At 37.5% G+C, this 19525-nt stretch overlaps 1 protein-coding gene across 1 annotated transcript in view; it reads right to left on the reverse strand.

Moving 5' to 3' along the window:
• LOC102065381 (gamma-aminobutyric acid receptor subunit pi) overlaps nucleotides 1–19525 on the reverse strand; it is a 47241-nt gene that overhangs the window by 22065 nt on the left and 5651 nt on the right. The window contains exons 2-6 of the mRNA XM_014275331.3: nucleotides 16772–16857; nucleotides 11380–11483; nucleotides 3068–3135; nucleotides 1629–1846; nucleotides 933–1015 (exon numbers count right to left, since the gene is read on the reverse strand). Of these exons, the coding sequence (XP_014130806.2) occupies nucleotides 933–1015; nucleotides 1629–1846; nucleotides 3068–3135; nucleotides 11380–11483; nucleotides 16772–16857 (559 nt within the window). The remainder of the gene's footprint in view (nucleotides 1–932; nucleotides 1016–1628; nucleotides 1847–3067; nucleotides 3136–11379; nucleotides 11484–16771; nucleotides 16858–19525) is intronic.

Consider the following 19525-nt stretch of genomic DNA (forward strand, 5'->3'; position numbering starts at 1 on the left):
GATGTGAAGAAGGTTTTGGGTTCATTTCCTTTGTGTCTCTGTCTAAAATGAAACTTTGTGGCAATCTGATCGGTCATTAACAACAAGAGATGAATAATACACACTTCTGAAAAGAAACAGAATAAAACTTGACAAGTACCGGAAAGCCTTCCAAAAGATTTTGAGCATGTATTGAGACATATTTTAAATATATATTTTCATCTTACAGAGCTGGTTATTCTTCTGTGTTATCCCCCGCAAAAATTATTTTCTAGAGTCTTGTCATATGAATAATAGCAAACATTTAGCTAAAAAAGTACATGTTTATGTGTTTGCAAAGTAACCACGCCTACAAAGTATTAGAGAACCTATTTCAAGGAAAATATGAGGATATTGATTGATTGATAAAATGAAAATATATATTTACACTTATTCGTCAATTGATCACATTTTTTACCAGGGCACTGATATAAGAGACAATGAAATAAGTCAGAGCAAGATCTGAAAATGGCAAATCATTAAATATGAACTGCATGCCTTACAAAGAAGCCTTATTCTGATTTCTTTCTTTCCTAAAGGAATTTTATCTCAGCGAGAAAAAATTACATACTCTCTGAAAGGGAAAAAAAACAAAACCATCTCATCTGTGCTGAGAAAATGCCTGCTCACAGAACTCCCTCTGAAGACCAAGACAGTAACTGCAGGATGCACTGCAAAACCAAGCCTGTGAGAATCCCCCAGGATTTTGCTCACTCATTAATTAGCACTGCCATGCTATTTTCAGTGAGGTCATGTGCACATTTGTGCACACACCTTTGCACACAGACACTGGGACTGGCCACATAATGTCCCTTGCCTTTTAGGAAAATTCCAGCCACTCTGGTAATATCTAGCAGAAATAGATCACAGATCTTTTTCTAATTGCATAAAACAATAAGGATGAAGTGACTTACAGCTCTCCAGTTGCAAAGTACATGTCTGCTTATCCATTGGATATTTAGTCAGATCCATGCTGCATGAAACAGTTGTGGTGATCCTTGGGGGGAAAAAAGTTTTATAAGTATTAATAGGAAAAAAATGTTCATCAGTAAAAATAAAAAATGCCATGTATGGTTCTTGAAATAATATTTTCAGCCTAATATCTATTGTGAGGAAAAAAAATTTACTATTTACTGGTATCTAATATAACGAGAGTAATACAGTCCCAAACAGAAACCACAGCAGAACAGTTGAGTTCAGTGGCAGCCTAAAAAGGCCACCCTTTGCTCTCTTCTCACTTAGAGTGCACATTTTCCTTTGTTATTTGCAATATATTTTAAGATTGTGTTCTATTTATCAAGACCTTTTACAAAGGGTAATTCACAATAAATCATGCAGGTCCATCATCACAGCTTTTTATCCCTTGTGATGGCTTCACTGCAAACTGGAATGGCAACATGCAATTCCTGTGCTCAGCCTGCATGAAAGCAAAAGAGTTTATTTAGGGAAGATAAATTTAAGAATTTATTCATATTGATCAAGAATATTAAGTATTCTTAAAACTACAAGATGCTACTTTTACAGACAGACTCATTTTCTTAAGCAGAACCTGGGAAGTTTAAAACATAAGTAGACACAATCAGAAAGGCTGATGGGTGGTATTTACATACCTTATGGCATACAAGACTGTTCCATTAGGGTATATCCTTATAAGACGATTCTCAACAGTGACATCATGAAGAAAAGACTTTTTTGAATCAACTATAAAGGTATCTGGTACCCAAAGCATTTCCACAAGTCGACCATCTAAGCTCAAGCTCTTATTGCCATCAAAACAAAGCCTCTCATCAGTCCATCTCTGCCTGAGGAATATGGTGGCTGTGTAGTCCTGAAAGAGAAAATCAAAATTATCATAGAAAGGGAGCCTGTGTTGTATTCCCTTTTACAGAAGTATATGGAAACAGCTGCTGGGCACAAAGAGTGATTCTCCATGTCCCTGGCACTCCAAGAGCAGCTGCGCTGAATTCTGCCAAGTTTTCCATGTGAGGTTGGTAGGTTTTGTTCTAATGGTCATTTACAGTAAGAGCTGCTGGCCTTGGTCAGGGCTATGAATCAGCTGAAGTCATCAGAGCTTTGTAAGCAGATAATCTGGCTCTGTAAACCTCCAGGTTTTAGAATGATTTATGTAAGTGGTTCCAAATCTCATTTTGTTCACATAAGCTAATAAAAAAAGAATTTTTTAAGAGCACATGGCAAAAAGTTGAATAAATTCATATAGACAAAAAAAATTAGTGAAACAGGAAAGGCATCTTTTAACACAATTTCTCTTTTTAGCATCACAAAGGAAACAGTGGTACCAAATTTATCAAGACCTTGAACACAGCAGTCCAATTCCCCTTCAATTTAGTTATGCCTTGCAGTCTTACATTAAGATCACATTATTTCTTAACACTTTTAAAACAACTTTTGATTTTATGGTATGTTTTTATCAATATTACAAATTCATCTGAAGTTCTGACCTTATTTCCCCTTTCTAAATAGTAACTAATAATTACTAATTACTAATGCACTCATATTTAATATCTGATTAATTTTTTTTCCTTTTTATTTCTGTGTACCAATGGAGGATCTTTAAGTAGAAAAGTACATTCCATTTCATAGTTTGTTCAAGAACAAATGATACAAATTAAATGAAACACAGCTGGAATAAATTAATGTGTGACAGCAACAATAGAAGAGAAAAACAGCCTGAGTTCAGCTGTATCTAATCATAGGGAGAGTGGCTTCAAAGGCACATAAATACATCTTCATTTTTATGAAATGCATAACGATTTAGACATTTCAGCTGGAAAATAAGAACTGATCCACATGCTTCTCATTAAGATTAATACTCAGTAGCAGCTTTCTGTTTGTATCTGTGAGAGGTGGGACTCACAGCTGCATTTCTATGCTTATTATAGTGTTATAAACACTATGTCTCGTGAAAAAGAGAATTCCACCTCCTAACCCACACTGTCTTCACAAGGAGACAAGCCCAAAGTTGTATTGCCAGCAGCTGTAAGCACATCAGCTTATCAACAAGCAAAACAGACTGCAAAAACTACTTTACCATATTTATTTCTGATATTGTATCAATGCTTGCAATATCCATACTCATTCCCACTGACACAGGACCATCTGCAAAAAAAAGAGGAAGTCAGAATATAGCTCGTAATTCTTTAATATTCAGTGTTCATGAGAACTGCCTACAAAATCTTTCTATTTTTTTTCCTAAATGTTTAGAAGCTATCTTAAATATTCCTCAAACACAGATTATGCAAGAATTTTCACATTCTTAACCAAAATGTCATACTTCTCAGCTAAAACTATTTTAGTTTTCAGAAATATGCTTTATTTCTTAAATACTTTCTGATTTATATTATTTTTTTCTCCCAGAAAAAAAAAATGCCAGGGAAAATGTTACTCAATATGGTGTGGAAGGCACAATCCCCATGGTACCTCACACTCTCTAAGGTGCAGAGCAGCAGAAAGAATTCTTCCAGTGCAAGAATTCTTCTTGCAACATCTGGTCCATCAGATGTGGGTGAAGTAAGAAGTTTCACCTGGCAATGTCGCGTGGTTAATATCCAGATGGCACAGCTGAGTAACTTCCATTTAAGAATTTATGGTATATACTGTATCATTGCAATTTAAGATCTTGCCTTTGACCACTAGCAGGAAACTTGTGATTCAAGCATTACATTTATAAAGGAAAACTTGTCGTAAGCTGAAGGCCCATTCAGTGTAGTTAAACACCTTAGCTAAGCAGCTGTTACTGCAATGTCAGTATGCTCTGATTCCCATTTCCTCCTGAATGTGCATTTCACACTGTTGGAGGGAAGATCACCGACTGTGCATTTTAAAATGCAGAATTTTTGCAGAGCTTTGATGAAAACACAACATTATTCCTGGTGGAATATGTGCAGAATAATTAACAGAGTGCTTGTACAAATAAATTAATATTAAATCAGTGAATCTTTCCAAGCAATTGAGAAGAAAAGAACACAGCACACAGAAATACTTTAGGTAAGATCTCTGGAGCTGGTAGTGCCCTGATCTCACAGGCAAATCACTGAAAGCCCTCCTTGGCTCCTTGCAATACATTTTGTAGAAATTTCCCAAATTGCATCCAGAGAAACATGGAGTCCAACTCCACCCTCCTGAATAACACTAAAGAAAAAAATGTGTCATTCTAAGACCTGTCATTTTATTAGTATTTTTATTTTTTCCAAAATATTTCTGGTTTTAATGCATGTGTTAAAATCATTACACATCTGTCACTCCTGAAAAAAAATCTGTAAGTCCTTTGTTCTGGACTCAGTTGAAAGTTTAAATATAAAGCTCCAGCTTAAAACAGGACTATAGGTTTGCAGGATGCCCTGCTGCTAATATGCATGTTTATTACTTTTTAATATGCATGTATACTATTAAATTATACATAGGGTTTAGAAACTATTGTTCATATATTGAAAGAAGATTTTGGAGGCTAACTTTGAAGCAAAATTGACTGAAAAACTCTCAGATCATTGACAGCTTGTTCTTCTGTTTCTTCCCAGTCTTTTCATGTTTTGATACTCCATGAATAAATTCATTTTTTCTCCCTCCAGGATTAAAAGCTCAACCCCTAAGAAACTCATCCCAGCTACCTGGGGTACAACAATTAATACTTATATTTACCATTGTACTATATCATAATGGCAGGTACAATATTGTCAGCCTCAAAAGATATGTCAGATGCTCAAAAACCATTGAATTTCAAAATAATGTGATTTATAATCCAAATTGTGGGGTTTTTTTACGTCTTCATAGAGATTCCCATGTGTGACTGTACCAGAGCATATTATTGCCAACTATCACAGGATCATTTGGGGAGAACCCCACCCAGCAAGGCACATGTTTAAGGATGGACCATCCCAAGGAGAGGACAGTGCACTGTTCAGATGATTTTGCAGGAATGATGGCTGGGAATAATCAGACTCTTTCTATTATATCATGAATTATTATCACCTGATCCTTGCCCAGTAAGGTGATACAGATTAGGGAAAACGTCCATTAGCAACACTTCAGTATCATCAGGGCCAGGTAGTTACACATGTGAGGGGAACAGCCAATTTTCCAGAAAGATTACTGAAATTAAGCAGGGGGTAATTTCTCAGGAATCAGACAAACAGGCCTTTGTAGATCCTTTTTTTCTTTCCTGCTGAAGTATTTCTCAAAGTATTACTGAGTACCACAACAGCACTGCAGCGTTGGGTGACTCCCAAGCACCACAGGACATCTCGCTCAGGTTGAGACGCACTTCAAGCTCAGTGGCAGAACACAGACCTGCCCTGGGGCTCAAGTGCCAAGGAGTGGCAGCACAGTCAGGACAAACCGTCCTGCTCCACTCACCCCAGCCAAAAACCCTCACTGCCCAGGTACACCCAGCCTGCCCAGCCCAGCACCCAAAAAAACTCAGCAGAAAATTCCATCACCCCAGATCCAGCACTGTGTTCTATGGGAGGAGTTGGAAAACAAATTATGGAAAGGATCATTATTAACACAATACAAGATGCTGAGAAGAGCTTTGCTCCAGCAGTTAATTAAATCAGAACAACATTAATAGTTAAATGCTGATTTCTTTTTTGCATGTGAGGATAAATGTTTATTTAGTAAGGCACCATAAATTGTAAAGTACTAATAACAGAATGAGTCTGCTCATAATTATTCACCAGGGCTTCCTCTGAACTTCCTCTGAAGGTCTCCTGTTGACCGTGTCAAAAACTGGGCAGCAAACCAGATGAGGCAGACAGTTCCTACATTTCCATATGTTTGGCAGAAGTTCTATGTATAATGACAACATCAGAAGAAATCTCCCGATCCTCAGAAGAGAACTGAAGTTACTGTGTCCTGCATCATTGAAGGGAATCTTCAAAGCATGGCAGAGCAGGGCCAAAGGGAGTGCCTTGTTACAGCCCTGCCTGTGCAGCCCAAGCAGCACACGTTTCCATTTTCCTGCAATTTATGTAAATTGTTCCTCTGTGCCCTCTATAGATATTCATAGTGATCCCAAATGGGAAAGCAGCCAGAAGAGTGGCAGACAGCATACCTAAAAATTAAGTTTGGATCACTCACTGCAATGATCCTGGTCTGTAGCAGCAAAATAAACTAGCACTGTGTCACATGTGTACCCATTACTGCAATGGATCAGTACTATCAAAAACTTCCAGTGCTGAGCCATTAGCATGAGCCCTTTCTCATTTAGTTTAAGAAAACTCAAAACAATTCTGACATTCACAAAGGCCTCAAAATGCTTCTTGGAAGAATGTCTCTTCTTTGCAGCAATACTGGATAAAATACTGCAAGTAAACAGAAAATTAGAAGAATACTAGAATAACTCCAATAGCTTCCTAGAAAACTCATTTTGTCCCTCTGATTCCCAGCTTTGTTTGGAGTATAACAGAATTCTTATATAATGCTTAGAAATTTTTTTCAGTGCATTTAACTTCCCGCCACAAGACATTTTTCTTGACAAATAGTTACATGAAGAAAGTGGACAGACCTTCTGACAGATCTCAACTGTAATTCTTGATTTGAGGGCATGAGAAGACAGACCCATTTCTAGCACAAATCAATTTCAATCCTATTTGTTTACATCAATAACTCTTAGATGTTGATGCTGCTTTGCTGGTACAGTTTGTGGACAAGACAAAAATTGGTGGGGACCATGTTAACAACAGCTTGTTAAATCATTTGTCAAAACCCCCATGTTTCCATACAGCCAAATGCAAGCAATTAATGTGGGGACAAATAAGACAGGCAGCACACACAGGACAGGAAACCATCTTGGCAAGCAGTGCCTTTGAGAAGGATTTAGAGGCTGTCACAGATAATCATTTTAACATGCTCTTTCCATCTTATGCTTTGGCAGCAGCATTATTACAAAGGGGAGTAATGCACAGAATTAAGTTATCTTGCAATCTATTCTGTATTGGCAAGACTGTTATGGCTGTGACAAGATTCATTTTCCACATTTGAATAAAATGTGCAAACAGCAGACACAGGGAAAAATATTCCAAAATACAAAAAAATCTCAAATCTTGTAACATAAAAATCAAGGAGCATTGTTTACTCAGCTCCTCAAAGAGAAGTCAGAAAGGTGACTTGTCCAATGTCAGAAAATGCATGCAGTAGTTAGTTGTGCACATTGTTTAGCAAAGCAAAGATCCCAGTTTGTGGAAGCTGGAGACAACAGGAAACTTCAAATAAATTGATCTTTTACTATCTGAACAAAAGCACCATTTATAATTTAGAATCTCTGGAGCTAAGTCTTTGGAGGGAACCCTGCTGAAAACCAAAACCCAAACTGTCCTGCATGCAGGAGCATGGTTTGGGTGGCAATCAGATGCTCTTTGTGTGTCTTCTGGTAAAAGAAGGAAAATCTCCATTACCATGTCTATGCTGAAGTTTATTTACATATTCTGGGCTTTTCGTTTTTCTCTAAAGGACTAGATGCTAGCTTAAAATAGTCCTTAGATGATATTTATTTGATATTTCTTTCTCATGTACCCTGAGAGTTTGCTTCCCTAGACTGAAGGGTGTTAGACACAGCTAACATTCTGATGTCTCATTTGTACACTTCTGAAGACTAAAATGCCTTCATCTAATTACATTTATAGAACTTAATATAAACAACATTTGAGGGGGAAAAAACCCATGATGACAGGTCTTAGACAGAAGGTTGGACCCAAAAACTTTATTTGCTTTCATTTAAAACTTGTCTATGAGATGTATTACTCATTATGAAATGAAGGAAAATAATCTTTTAAATGTGATTTAGAATAACTGATTTAAGCATGACACTTTTCTGTACCACTTGAAAGCAGCTTCCATATTCAAATATACTTAGCTGTGACCTTTTCCTAGTATCTCTCTTTTTAATTAGAACACTTAAATTATCACATTCAATCACAGAACAAAATCTATTTGTATAAAATTATTTACAAGATTTTATGCATCCCTTAACAACCCTGTGAACCTAATCCAAGGCTCACTGAAGTCTGCAGGAATTGCTCATTAATTCAGAGAGTTTGGCACAGCACAAAAAGTTATAAAATTGATCTACATGGTTCCAGCAGAAAACCTGAGGTAGAAATCAAGTTGTATTGCTGAGATAAAGTAGCAGGGTTATGTAGCACATTTAAGGGAAATAACTGTTGATTTTTAAATCCCTTATGCCAGCTTTTCTATAGAAGTATTCCATATATATCTGTAATGGTAGGATAGATATTATTATACTGAGGAATAATATCTACTAACATTAATATAGGAGCATTTCATATTCCAGTCCAAAGAATGGCTAAAATCATTCCAGATCAGGTGTTTGGGGTTTTTTAATTGGTAATTGCACCTATCTGCTTAACTTATAAAGACTTGCCTGATGAACCAACTCAAAGAGGAACATTGAAGTGCTATAGATAAGGAAACAGAACATTCTTAATAGCAACATTCAGATGAGGGCTGAGCTAAATAACCAGTGCAGCTGAGATTCCTCCGTGCCAGCAGCGTCTGAAGCACCCTCACAATGCGGCAGCTGGTTCATGGTATGTGCCACCCACCATGTGGGTGTATGGACAAACACAGAACACTCAGCCAGTTTTACCTCTCTGCAGACCTCTGACACACTAAGGCTGCTTTCAACTAACCCAACTTTGGGCGCCCAATTTCAGCACTTGGAGATGGGAAGGGCAGTCTGTGTTACACAAAAATGGCAACGTTTGTGCAGCCAGTCTGGAGGGGTGACTGTGCAGGAGGAGATGGCCAAAGTAAGGTGAGATAAACCCAGAATTAAAGTCTAGGAAAGCAGGAGATTCACTCCATGCAAGGAAAGGAGAAGACAGTTTTTATGTTGCTATGCAGTCATTAGACTCAAATGAAAAAGATCTTCATATTCCCCTTGTTAATGGCACTACCCGAGCTGGGGTATGTGGTTGGGACATTTCCAGTCATCTGCCAGCCCTAGCACAAAGACCAAACACAAATTTATAAGCAAATGGAGGGCTTATTAAACTAAAAAAATTATGGGCTGCCATAAATTTTACTTATCTAGTAAATATTTCTGGTTTTTCTGGCTTTAGGAGAAAGGAACTGTCATTTTATGAACATTTGCTTGTACCTAACTTTCTTTTCAGGACTAAAACCCCATTTTGCTAAATATTAAGGAGCTCAGTGGCTGTTGAGTAAAGCCAGTTACCAAGAACAGACACAAGGTACGCCAGCTGCAGGCAAAAAACCACCATGTAAACCAGGAAAATACTACATGGAACAAAGCTAGCATAGCTGAGGTCACAGAAATAAATAAATTCCACAGGTTTGTTAAGCTGAGGACTTAGCTGGTTTGCTAGCTCTGCTTCTGAGAGGAGCAATAGCTTCTCCTGGGCCTGACTCTCAGGCAAAGTGTAGCCCACCCTGCCAGTAACAGAGAGGGGTCAGGACCAGGCTGATCCCACTCCCCAGCCCATGCACACCTTCCTCTATGACAGGGAAAGTGATCCCCAGTGATCTCACAAAAAGCTACAGGTTCAAAAATAAAGAGAAGCATTGCCTGAGTCACCCTAGCTCAAATTATTCCTACAAAGAAAGTAATTTCTCACAAAACCACCAACCCTGTGTTTAGAAGCGGCATCAATAAAATGTATTTTTTTCAGAGTGTCATCTCATTCCTTCAGCACTGGAGCTAATAAGGATCCATCAGAGGTTTCTGAGGCAGAGTTTGCATGCCTGAGCTGCAGTGAGCACTGGCGGAGATGCTGGCACTGTCTGGAGGTGTGAGACTGGCTCTGTGTGACAGACTCAGTCTGTGCCCAAGCTCCTCTGGGATTTCTGGGCACACCCAGGGAGCTCTTAGCATCCCTCTGAACAAAACACCCAGACAAAAAAATAACTGTAGCCTTGCTGCAATACAACAGCTGAGGCAAAGATGGAGAAAAGGGAGATTTGTAACTCAAATATGCTTTACGGTAGGTCTTAATTGCTATTACAGGATTTTGAAATGAGACTCTGCTGTCTACCCAAGCACACTCATCATGGCAGTGCCAACATATCTCTAGTACTATCATGAGGTAATGAATAAAATATATTAATGGCCACTGAACACAGTTATTTTACATTATGCATCATCTCCAATGAGGAAGAGTTAGTTTATTTATTAAAGTTACTTTTATTTTGCTGTCAGTCTCCTTAGAGCATTAAATATTTTATAGCAGTTTTATCATCAGCTAAGATAATTACAAAAAAAAAACACTGATGAAATAGTTTTCCTCTTTTTCTTCAACCTAAAATACAGGTATATCTTAAAATTATTATAAATGGATCCAGAAACAGCACATGATGTGGAACATCCATACTGAACCAGGTATTTGGATGGCAAGAGGTAACAGGAGGGTCTTAGAAGCTCATTAGTCAATCAATTTTTTAAGTAGGATACAAAGGGATATAGATATTTCATTTGCACTCACACCTCTAGCATTTCCAAACATCCAGCTTAAGGTCTATAATTCACACTATGAGTTTATTTCCTGACAGACACATGGTGCTGAGCCTCTTGTCAACATTCAGAATATTTTCTTCTTCAGTGTTCTGCACTTTCTCCAGGACAAGTTCTTCCCACCACTTCATAACTCCTCAGTACTTCTGATACACCCAATAGCCTGACTCAAGTAAGAAGGTTTTTCACTGAGATTTCAGATGTCTGACTGCACTGCAGGGCAGAAAAATCAGCCTTGATGCAGTGGACTCTGTGGCTCTTCCAATCTGGTGACCATTGGTTTCTGATGCAGGGAATTGACATTTTTTATTCATTTTCCCTTTTCAATTCATTTCCCCCCCACAATTTTCAGTAAATCTGTTCAGTGACCTTTAAGACCTGAGGCAAGAATCATTTATTAAATAATTCTCTTGCAATCTCTACTATATGCTGAGGCATATAGTACTTTGCATAGTAACAAGATTTGCCTGTGCTGTTCTGAACAGCTTGATATATAAAGCTTTCAAATCTTTAATCAAAGCTTTTTATAGCTATTATTTAGGAAATTAGAGGAAATTATGCTTTTAAATAGGTAAGATGTTACAGCATATTTCATGAAGACACACATACAATGATAGTCAAGTTTTCTAACAGTCTGAAAGTTTAGCTTGCAAATACTTGGAAAATACAAGTTTCACCTTGGGCCACAAAAGCTATTAAACTCCATCTTATTATATCACAGAACATATATAATCAGATCAGTGGCTGGCAGATATCAGAGGAAAAAAGTACAGAAAAACCCATTTAGTCTCACTGTTGAATTTTAGACACCACATTATGTTATGACTCAGCCTTATTGAAAGAGCTTTTCTACTTACTATCAAAAAATGGACGTAGATACTTGTTGTACCCTTTTATGATTTTTTGTATTGTTGGAGGTAGAATTTCGCTTTTTCCTTCAGCTTCAGGAATTTGCATGGACCTAAAAGGAATTGAAAATGAGGATATTTTAAAAGGGCATAATAAAAAAGAAATCAAAAAAAATATCAGGTTTCATAATCTGTATTTGTCTCTTATTGGAAAAAAATCTCTTTTGTACCTTAGAGTTCATTCTTTCTTTTTATACTATAAAGTCTAAGTCTATTTCTTTTTATGCCTTAAATTCTATTATTTCTTAACATTCCATCTGAGAAACAATCTTCTTTAATACTTTATCTGTAAACAAGGCATTATGGTTATAATCTGGGAATGTGGAAGGGATGCTGGTTGTTTATTTCATCATTTAAAATAAAGCTTCTTTTTACATAATGAAATACATTATATTTAGGTCTCAGAGACAGAAACCAGCCTCAGAGACCAGTGCATAAAAACACTTAAAATCCTGCTTTCACAACACAATTTTTAAACAGGCTACAGAAATAATCCTGTTGAGCAAAATCAGTAAAGCACAATGAGAATTCAAGTACTTCCTCTGCTCAGAAACAGCTACAAATACAATCCATAAAAGTGTTATATAAACAACTACAAACCCTTTCTGCCTAACCCCAAAGGTGAGCACCCCAAGACCCTGAGCAGGGTGCGCCCTTCAGAAATTACAGCACAAATGGTAACAACTACTTGTTCCCAATGATTTGAGAAAGGTGGGGTATGAATTATGAAGGTGAGAACCAAACAATTAATTGCCTTAGTGAGCCCAGCTGGCAGAGGCACTGTCTCTGCTGATGGAGATCAGACACCTATATAAACACCAGGAGAAGGTTCTGGGGATTTTAATCCTTGCTCTGGGAATTACTGGCCCCTAAAAATGACCAGCTCTCCAACAGGAGGTGCAAGAGCTGCAGGAATTTGCTCCTAGAGAGAAGAATCTAAGCATCGACCATTAGGTAAGGGGCTACCAGTGTTTTGTGGTCTTCCCTTATAGTGCTAAATCTTCACTGAATTTCTTAGTGTTGGTTCTTTCTGGAGCTGCTCCTGAGAACTCTGCTTTCTCTTCTGCATTGTATTTTTGGGTCTCTTGGAGCTTTCCAAAGCTTGATATTTTCATTTTAATTTTGCTGTTTCCGAGAAAGCTTGAGTTGTTTTGTCAGGACACTGAGACACCAGGAATAATCCAGCATCTTAAACTGGAAAAGCTTACATGCTAAGATGATCTCACTGAGTGCACGTGGCCAAATCACACTGTGGTTTTAAATGTGGTGTCCACTGGCTTGAAAACTGCTATTGCTGTATAATTTTTTATTCACCAGATCCTATTGCCACAGAAATAGCTGTTTCTCATTAGCTGCCTTATAACACAAATATCTTAGCTATTTTAATGTTTTCATTTTTTTCCTTTATTTTTTCCCTGTTTTTTATTTCTATATTGCCAAAGAATGATGTTGTTACTTAAGTATACCCTTGAGAAATGCCAGTACTGAAATAAGGGAAGTTACTCCTATAAGTTTTTTCCTAAAGAAACAAACAGTCATGTTAAATTGAGATGTAACTATAAATAAGAAGGCCAGTTTTATGTTGCATAGAGGTGTTAAAATTGGAAATGCATTTGACTGTAATTAATTTCTTAAATACTGTTCTTGGACTAGATATCTCTCCTTTTGTAATTTACATATAAATTTTAGCTAAGTGTTCAGTGAGCTGCATGAGCTTAATTTCACAGCTTTACTGGATTGTTCTTGAATAAGTTTTACACGTTGTGAAATGTTAAAGGAAAACTTGTTTCTTTTCTACTGTTAGGGTATATCATTATTCTGCCAGTCAATCTGCAATTGCAGAGGGGCCTGGTTCATTATCATTAACTCTATTTTCCAAAATATATCTTTAAAAATTTTATGGAAGTCCTTCCTTTAAATGACCTGTGATAATTCATAATTTTCCTCATTAACACATGATGTGTAGCCTCGTATCACTGGCCTTTTGAGATTTATGGCTAAGTAAGCCTGGTAAAGCTGTAGTGCTGTAATTGAGGCTGTGAATTGAAGAGGCATGGTCCCCTGTGTGCAGTTTGGCCATAAAACCTTAGAGAAGTCCTAGCACAGCAAGCCAGTGAGTGAAAGGAACCTGGGGCCTCCTAAATGTGAGTGTGAGCTGTTAAACCAAAGCTGTCACCAACCTGCTGACTTTGGGACACTCAGAGGCAGGTGGTCAGTGGTGAGAGGTAAGGAACCTACAGAGGTTCTGTGGCCTAAGCAGTCTGGGGTTTCTGAGTTTTAAGGGATGGTGCCCTGTTCCTTTACAGCGCTCTTTGATCCACGTGCTCCATTCCCAGCTCAGGCACAGTGAGCTCACAGCTGCACACACTCACAAAGGAAAAATCTGAGACTCATTCCACTCCTCCATCTGCACCTTCTCATCACTGCACCTAAGCTTCTCCTTTAACCAATATTTGTGTTGCTATATTTATGTTTCATAGTTAAGGGAAGCTGTTTAAGTTCCTCCATTTTCTTAATGTATGTGAAATGCCTTGGCATGCCTTTGAGCCTGGAATTGCCTTGCAACAGGTGCTCCAGCAACTGTGGTGTGAACAGGCTTTTACAGAAAAAAAACTGAGTATATAATTATTTTTCAGCTGAGACTATCTGCCTGTTCTGGGCTGTCAATGCATAATAAATGCTTTAACTCAGAGGTTCAATGCCCTCTGGTTGCTTTTATAAAAGCAGATTTTTATTTATTTATTTTTCTAAGTCATTCTTGAGCTCAAAAACTGACAATTTTCATGAGTTTGGCTAAACTTGAAAGGTACAACAACTGTTTCTTATTTAAGGTACTTTCAAGTCCGTGTCTTAACAGAATGGGGTAACTGGAAGGGAAAAAAGGAACATTTGCCCTAAACAGTAGTATATATCATTTATTTAGGCATAAGTGCAGTCTAGACACATGTATGAGAATATTTTCTCTGGCTATTTTTTGTCAGAAGATATGTATCATGAAAGAGACAGAAACACCTTAGAACTGGAAGAAGATAAACAAAATGCCAGATACAGTTTGAACAAGCTTCTGAAACACTCCCCCCAGGAAAACAAGAATAAAAAAGCTTTTTTGCAGGCAATTCACTGACAGGCGAAGGGCTTACAGATGCAAATAAAGTAGTTATTTGTGGTTTCATACCTTTGCTCAATGATATGGAGGTTTATGGTCTTTGCAGATAAACTGTAGCAAAATCCACATCACTGATTAATTCTCTGCTTTGAAATGGACAGTACTGTCACCATTCTTTTTTAGGTTAAATGGTGAGGTTGAAATTAGCATCATGTTACCAGGCACAAGAACAAACAGTGAAATACCATAAATGCTTTTGAGCTCAAGCAAAAAAAAAAATGAACATTTCATAGAATTCTGACTCCATAAACCTAGGCTAGCATTCTTTATGTTAAAAACACCCTATCTGAAACAAATGGGAACCCTTCTTCAGACCAAATAGCATTCATTCATTTAAGCTGATTCCTGAAAATGATCAGTTTGCCTCAATTTTTTTATTACTACTTTAAAAAAAAATGGGAAAGAAGTCATCCAGGCAACAGATTTTAATAGTAAAAAGGGGGCCATGTTGTGATTGTAATGCAATTTAATGTTAAGTGAAGTGAAGAGGTGTCATTCAGGCAGTGAGAGATAGAAAGGGAAAAAACAACCCCATACCATTACTGACTGTAAATTATTCAGTAAAAAAAAAGCTCTCTTCACATGTTAGGCAGAGCTTTTCCAAGTGGAATATCTAAGGGACCACTTGGCAAAAAATCATGGTCCTTGCTTTGGGTGCACCTCAGCCCTTGGGTTTTGTTTAGAAATATTTCTCTGTTTCAGTGTCAAGCAGGACAGTTTTTGTCCTAAACAGCACTTTCACAAACCCCTCCTGATCTGTGCACTGGAAAAATGCATTTTTGAACCCAAGCATCATCTTGTGTGTGAGATAACCCCGGGCCAGAGCTGTGTCTGGATTTGGGTACAACAGACACACAGCTCAGTGCTGTGCCCTTGTACCCAGGCACTGTCACAGGTGCTGTGTGTGCCCTCACCCCCATGGATGAACTCAGGAATGAACCCCCCGTGCTTCTGCACACTCACAGCCTCATGAAGCTGCAGGAGGATTCACAAAGCCTGTCTGATACTAATGAAATGTGTGCCACAGGCTGAGCTCCTGGGGGAATTTTGCCTCCTTTTAATTTAGGTGCTTCTGAAGTTGTTGGTCTTTTAGCATTGTTTTATTATGGCTAAGCCATGAGCCACCCACTATTATAGCATGGCAAGTCACAGCTGATGAGGGAAGAAGGTGGAATTAGAGCAAGTGCATGTTTTGCACAAAGACCCCTCTATAGGAATGGGGAAGGTGGAGGAAGTTGATGCTTTAAACTTATTTTCTGGGGATTGTTCCACCTTTTCACACTACTAAGAGAAAGCTTTATCTAAATGAGTGTTTGCACACCCACCTGAGTTAAAGCTCAGATAGAATCTTACCCTGAGGAATCTACTGTGAGATGAAGTAGGTTAGGCAATTCTAGATAAAGAATTGGCTCACAGACTTTAAATACTTCTGATGAAAGTAGTGATGAGAATGTTTAACCTGTCCATGCTTACATTTTCTTATTCGAATTACTTAAAGAATATTTTTGCCCCTTTTTATAGAAGGAATATATTTTAAGTGCTCCATCTCTATATTTTTCTGTCATGGCAGCTGCACTGTTAGAAGTGCCATGTGTAGCCAGAGGGGATAATTTTCACTTTCCAGCATAAGGCAACTCAGATTTCCTACAGACTTTACAATTTCATAACAGAGAATAAAAAAACAATTTTTAAAATAGATATTTCTTTTTAAGATACTCTCATTTTAGTGCACAGTGATGATTTTACTATCTCAAGCTTGCAGTAAATCTAGGTGGACTGTGAGCTTCTGTCCTAGGGCAAGGCACTATGCTCCAGGCAAAGTCTGTGTGCCCATCTTAATTTGTTAAGCAAACCTGATACAATACTCACTTTGTTACTCAGTAATCCTTTATTTGAGGGTTCATATGCTTCATAAATTCCATTCTTTTTCTCCCTCATCAATCTTTCCAATTAAAAAAAAAAATCTGTCAAGGCAGCTGAGATTCATGAAGCTCAGTCCTGTGTTTCTGTTAATACCCAGGTTCTTTAATTTTTGTAAGAGGCAAGATTCAAATGCCAAGAAGATTTTACTTTGTTACCTTGTCAAATATGTCTCTAGTTGTAAGTAAGTTGATTATAAACCAACTGATATAATAATATATTGAAGAAATAATCTTTTTAGCAAATACTTCTTACCTACAGAACAGCAATAGAAAAAGGGCTCTGAAACTGCAGCAAAGACTGCACATTGTCACAAATTCTTTCAGAAGTTCTTGTAGCTCCTAAAAAAACAAAAGGTGCAGAGTTAATGTTTTACAGCACATATGCATTCCTAATACATGAATTTTTCCAAAGGTTTTAAACACTAAAGATATTGTATCTTGAATAGCTTCTTCTAGTGTATTACTAAATATCTACATCAATTTTTTTAAAATCTCAAAACTTAAAAAAAGAGTTGGCATCAGGATTAATTTAACTAACCAAAAGAAGCTCCATTCCATTATACTACAGCTCTTTCATTTTTGCCTCTGTCCTTTAAATATTAGGAAAGGTAATTGCTGTGAAAAATAATGTAATCCTGTGCACCCTCATGCTTGTGAGTGCATCTCTGGCATATCAGTGTCCCTTCTTAAGGGACAATACATGACCCCATCTTAGAAGACAGAGCTATTTAAGAGCAATCTCTATGGTACATGCATAGCATCAATACCACTGATATGTAACTTTGGTCATCTTTTTGTTAATGAGAAAAAATGAAATTTTAGGCTTCTATGCCTAGCAATTTAAAAAATCCTTTGTATATAAGTCATATATAGCCATCCACATTCATGAGAATGTTTGGCTGAGGCAAGATGTCTTTTCTGAATGGGATTTCTTTGCTTTTGTCAGTATGATTCACATCCATAATGGTTATTTTAAGAAATCTGTCAGCTCTGTAATCCATTTCTGGATGAAAAGAGTATCAATCCATAGTGTAATGCAGTCATGCAACAGATCTGAAATGCACAGACTGTGTGCACTTTTCCTGTATTTCAGCAGAGTACACAAACCTTATTTGTAAGACTTGCTTCAAAACTCTAAAAAACCCCTACATGTCAGGAATGCTACTTATCCAGAATCTGTAAGACAATTGTTAAATGTTAATAAACGCAAATGAAATATCTTTTTTAGGTTTCACGAAGGAGCAATCAAACATAACACTTTCAGTGTCCAGCATGAGTTTTGCAGGAGAATCTTGCACTTCAATTTCCCACTAAACTGCTAATATAAATAACTTCAAGTTTCACAGCCTGAAACTTTGTTTCACTGTTCTTTAGTGACCAATGTAAAATGCCAGAAAGCTTTTTGAAAACCAAAGTAATTTTTCTTTCAGTCTACAGCTCCAGTAAGAGCAAAACTTGTGGTATTTACCTAAATTAATGTCATGCAAATGGGATATGACTTTTATGTAACAGTGAAGTGACAAAATAACTTGTTAATGTCTCCAAAGAAAAAGGAAAACCATTTCAATGGCTTTTTAAACAAGCAAACATTCTCAGCATCTTGGCTACTTTAAGCATACACCAGCCTGGTAAATATTAATGTCAAAATAAATCATACACTCCTCCTGACTTCCCCAGAAAATCATGCATGAGACATTAAGAGAGCTGGTAATAGGAAAAAACAGCACAAATGAGCAGATGGTGTTGTCAGAACATTGCTCTCTCCGCGCTGATTCTGTAGCACTCCTGGTGCAGATCGTGGGATCTCTTTTGCGTATCTCATTTTGGGTTTGGATGCTTTCTACATTCATTATCTTTATCTCACAGGAAAATATGCTAAAAATAAAAAGCCTCTTACTGACTTTATAAGTACTTCAAAAAGCTGCTTTTATATTTAGCTTTTGAATTGCTACTATGAGCTCCTAATACGACTGAAGATCCTTTATAAAGAGATTAAGGAAACCTATGGATATTTCTGTACTTGTTTGGGTTTCATTTTTACAGTACTGAAGATGAAAAGGAGTGAGCTTATTACTCATTTCTTTCTAAAGCAACTGATTTACCTTCAGTCCTTAACCAATGTCCACGGTAGCAATTTTATGGGAGGGTGGCGTGGAGAATTTTGGTCTTTCACAAATCATAGGTCAAATCCATCCTATGGTACATGGATTACTTTTGTATGCTCGGGAAAAGAGAGCATGGAGGTAACAGAAGGGAGAAGATCTCTTACCTCTGTGCAAGAAACACGAGTCAAGAGATCCAATTGCCATGTCAGCTGGCTTGCCCTCACTGCAGAGGGACACTGCAGCTAGCCAAGGGACAGAACCGGGTAACTGCTGGAGCCCTAAGCTGTTTCACAGATAATACTTAAGTTGGATATAAATCTCTGCTGCATGTGCGTACATGCTTGCAGGCACGCACACGTTCTCCCTGCTGCCCCTTTCTTAGGGGGCTTGGTTTGCTCTGCTGAAGAGCCTCCTCTTGGCATGTCTGCACATCTGGACCTTTCCTGTCACACATTTCTTTATCAAAGGCTACACATTCACAGCAAGGTTCCTTCCTGCATGCATGTATGTACGGAACTACTGGTATTTAACTCTAGTTCAGCCAAACCCATAATATTTTTCTCTCACACTAGAAAAATAAGCATAGCCTCTTTTCTGCATAGAATATTGAGCCATTTGGTTTAACTAGACAGACTGCATGCTGTCCAGATTATTGTGCATATATTGACACATCTTGTTCTAAATATTTAATTGAGGTGAAGGTAACAAATCTGCCCCAGATTCTCATATGATGAGACAACATTTTTCTACTTTTATTCAGATCAGATTAAGACTGTAAAATGTCATCCAATGTTTTGACATTTCTTATGGGAATTCAGTTATTTATTATCTTCAGCATGACAGGAAAAGTAAATTATGCAAGTTTCACAAACCTTTGAGGCTGAAATGGGTTGAGGCAGACA

This window comes from Zonotrichia albicollis, chromosome 7 (genome assembly GCF_047830755.1).
Source record: "Zonotrichia albicollis isolate bZonAlb1 chromosome 7, bZonAlb1.hap1, whole genome shotgun sequence".
Classification (NCBI taxonomy): Eukaryota; Metazoa; Chordata; class Aves; order Passeriformes; family Passerellidae; genus Zonotrichia; species Zonotrichia albicollis.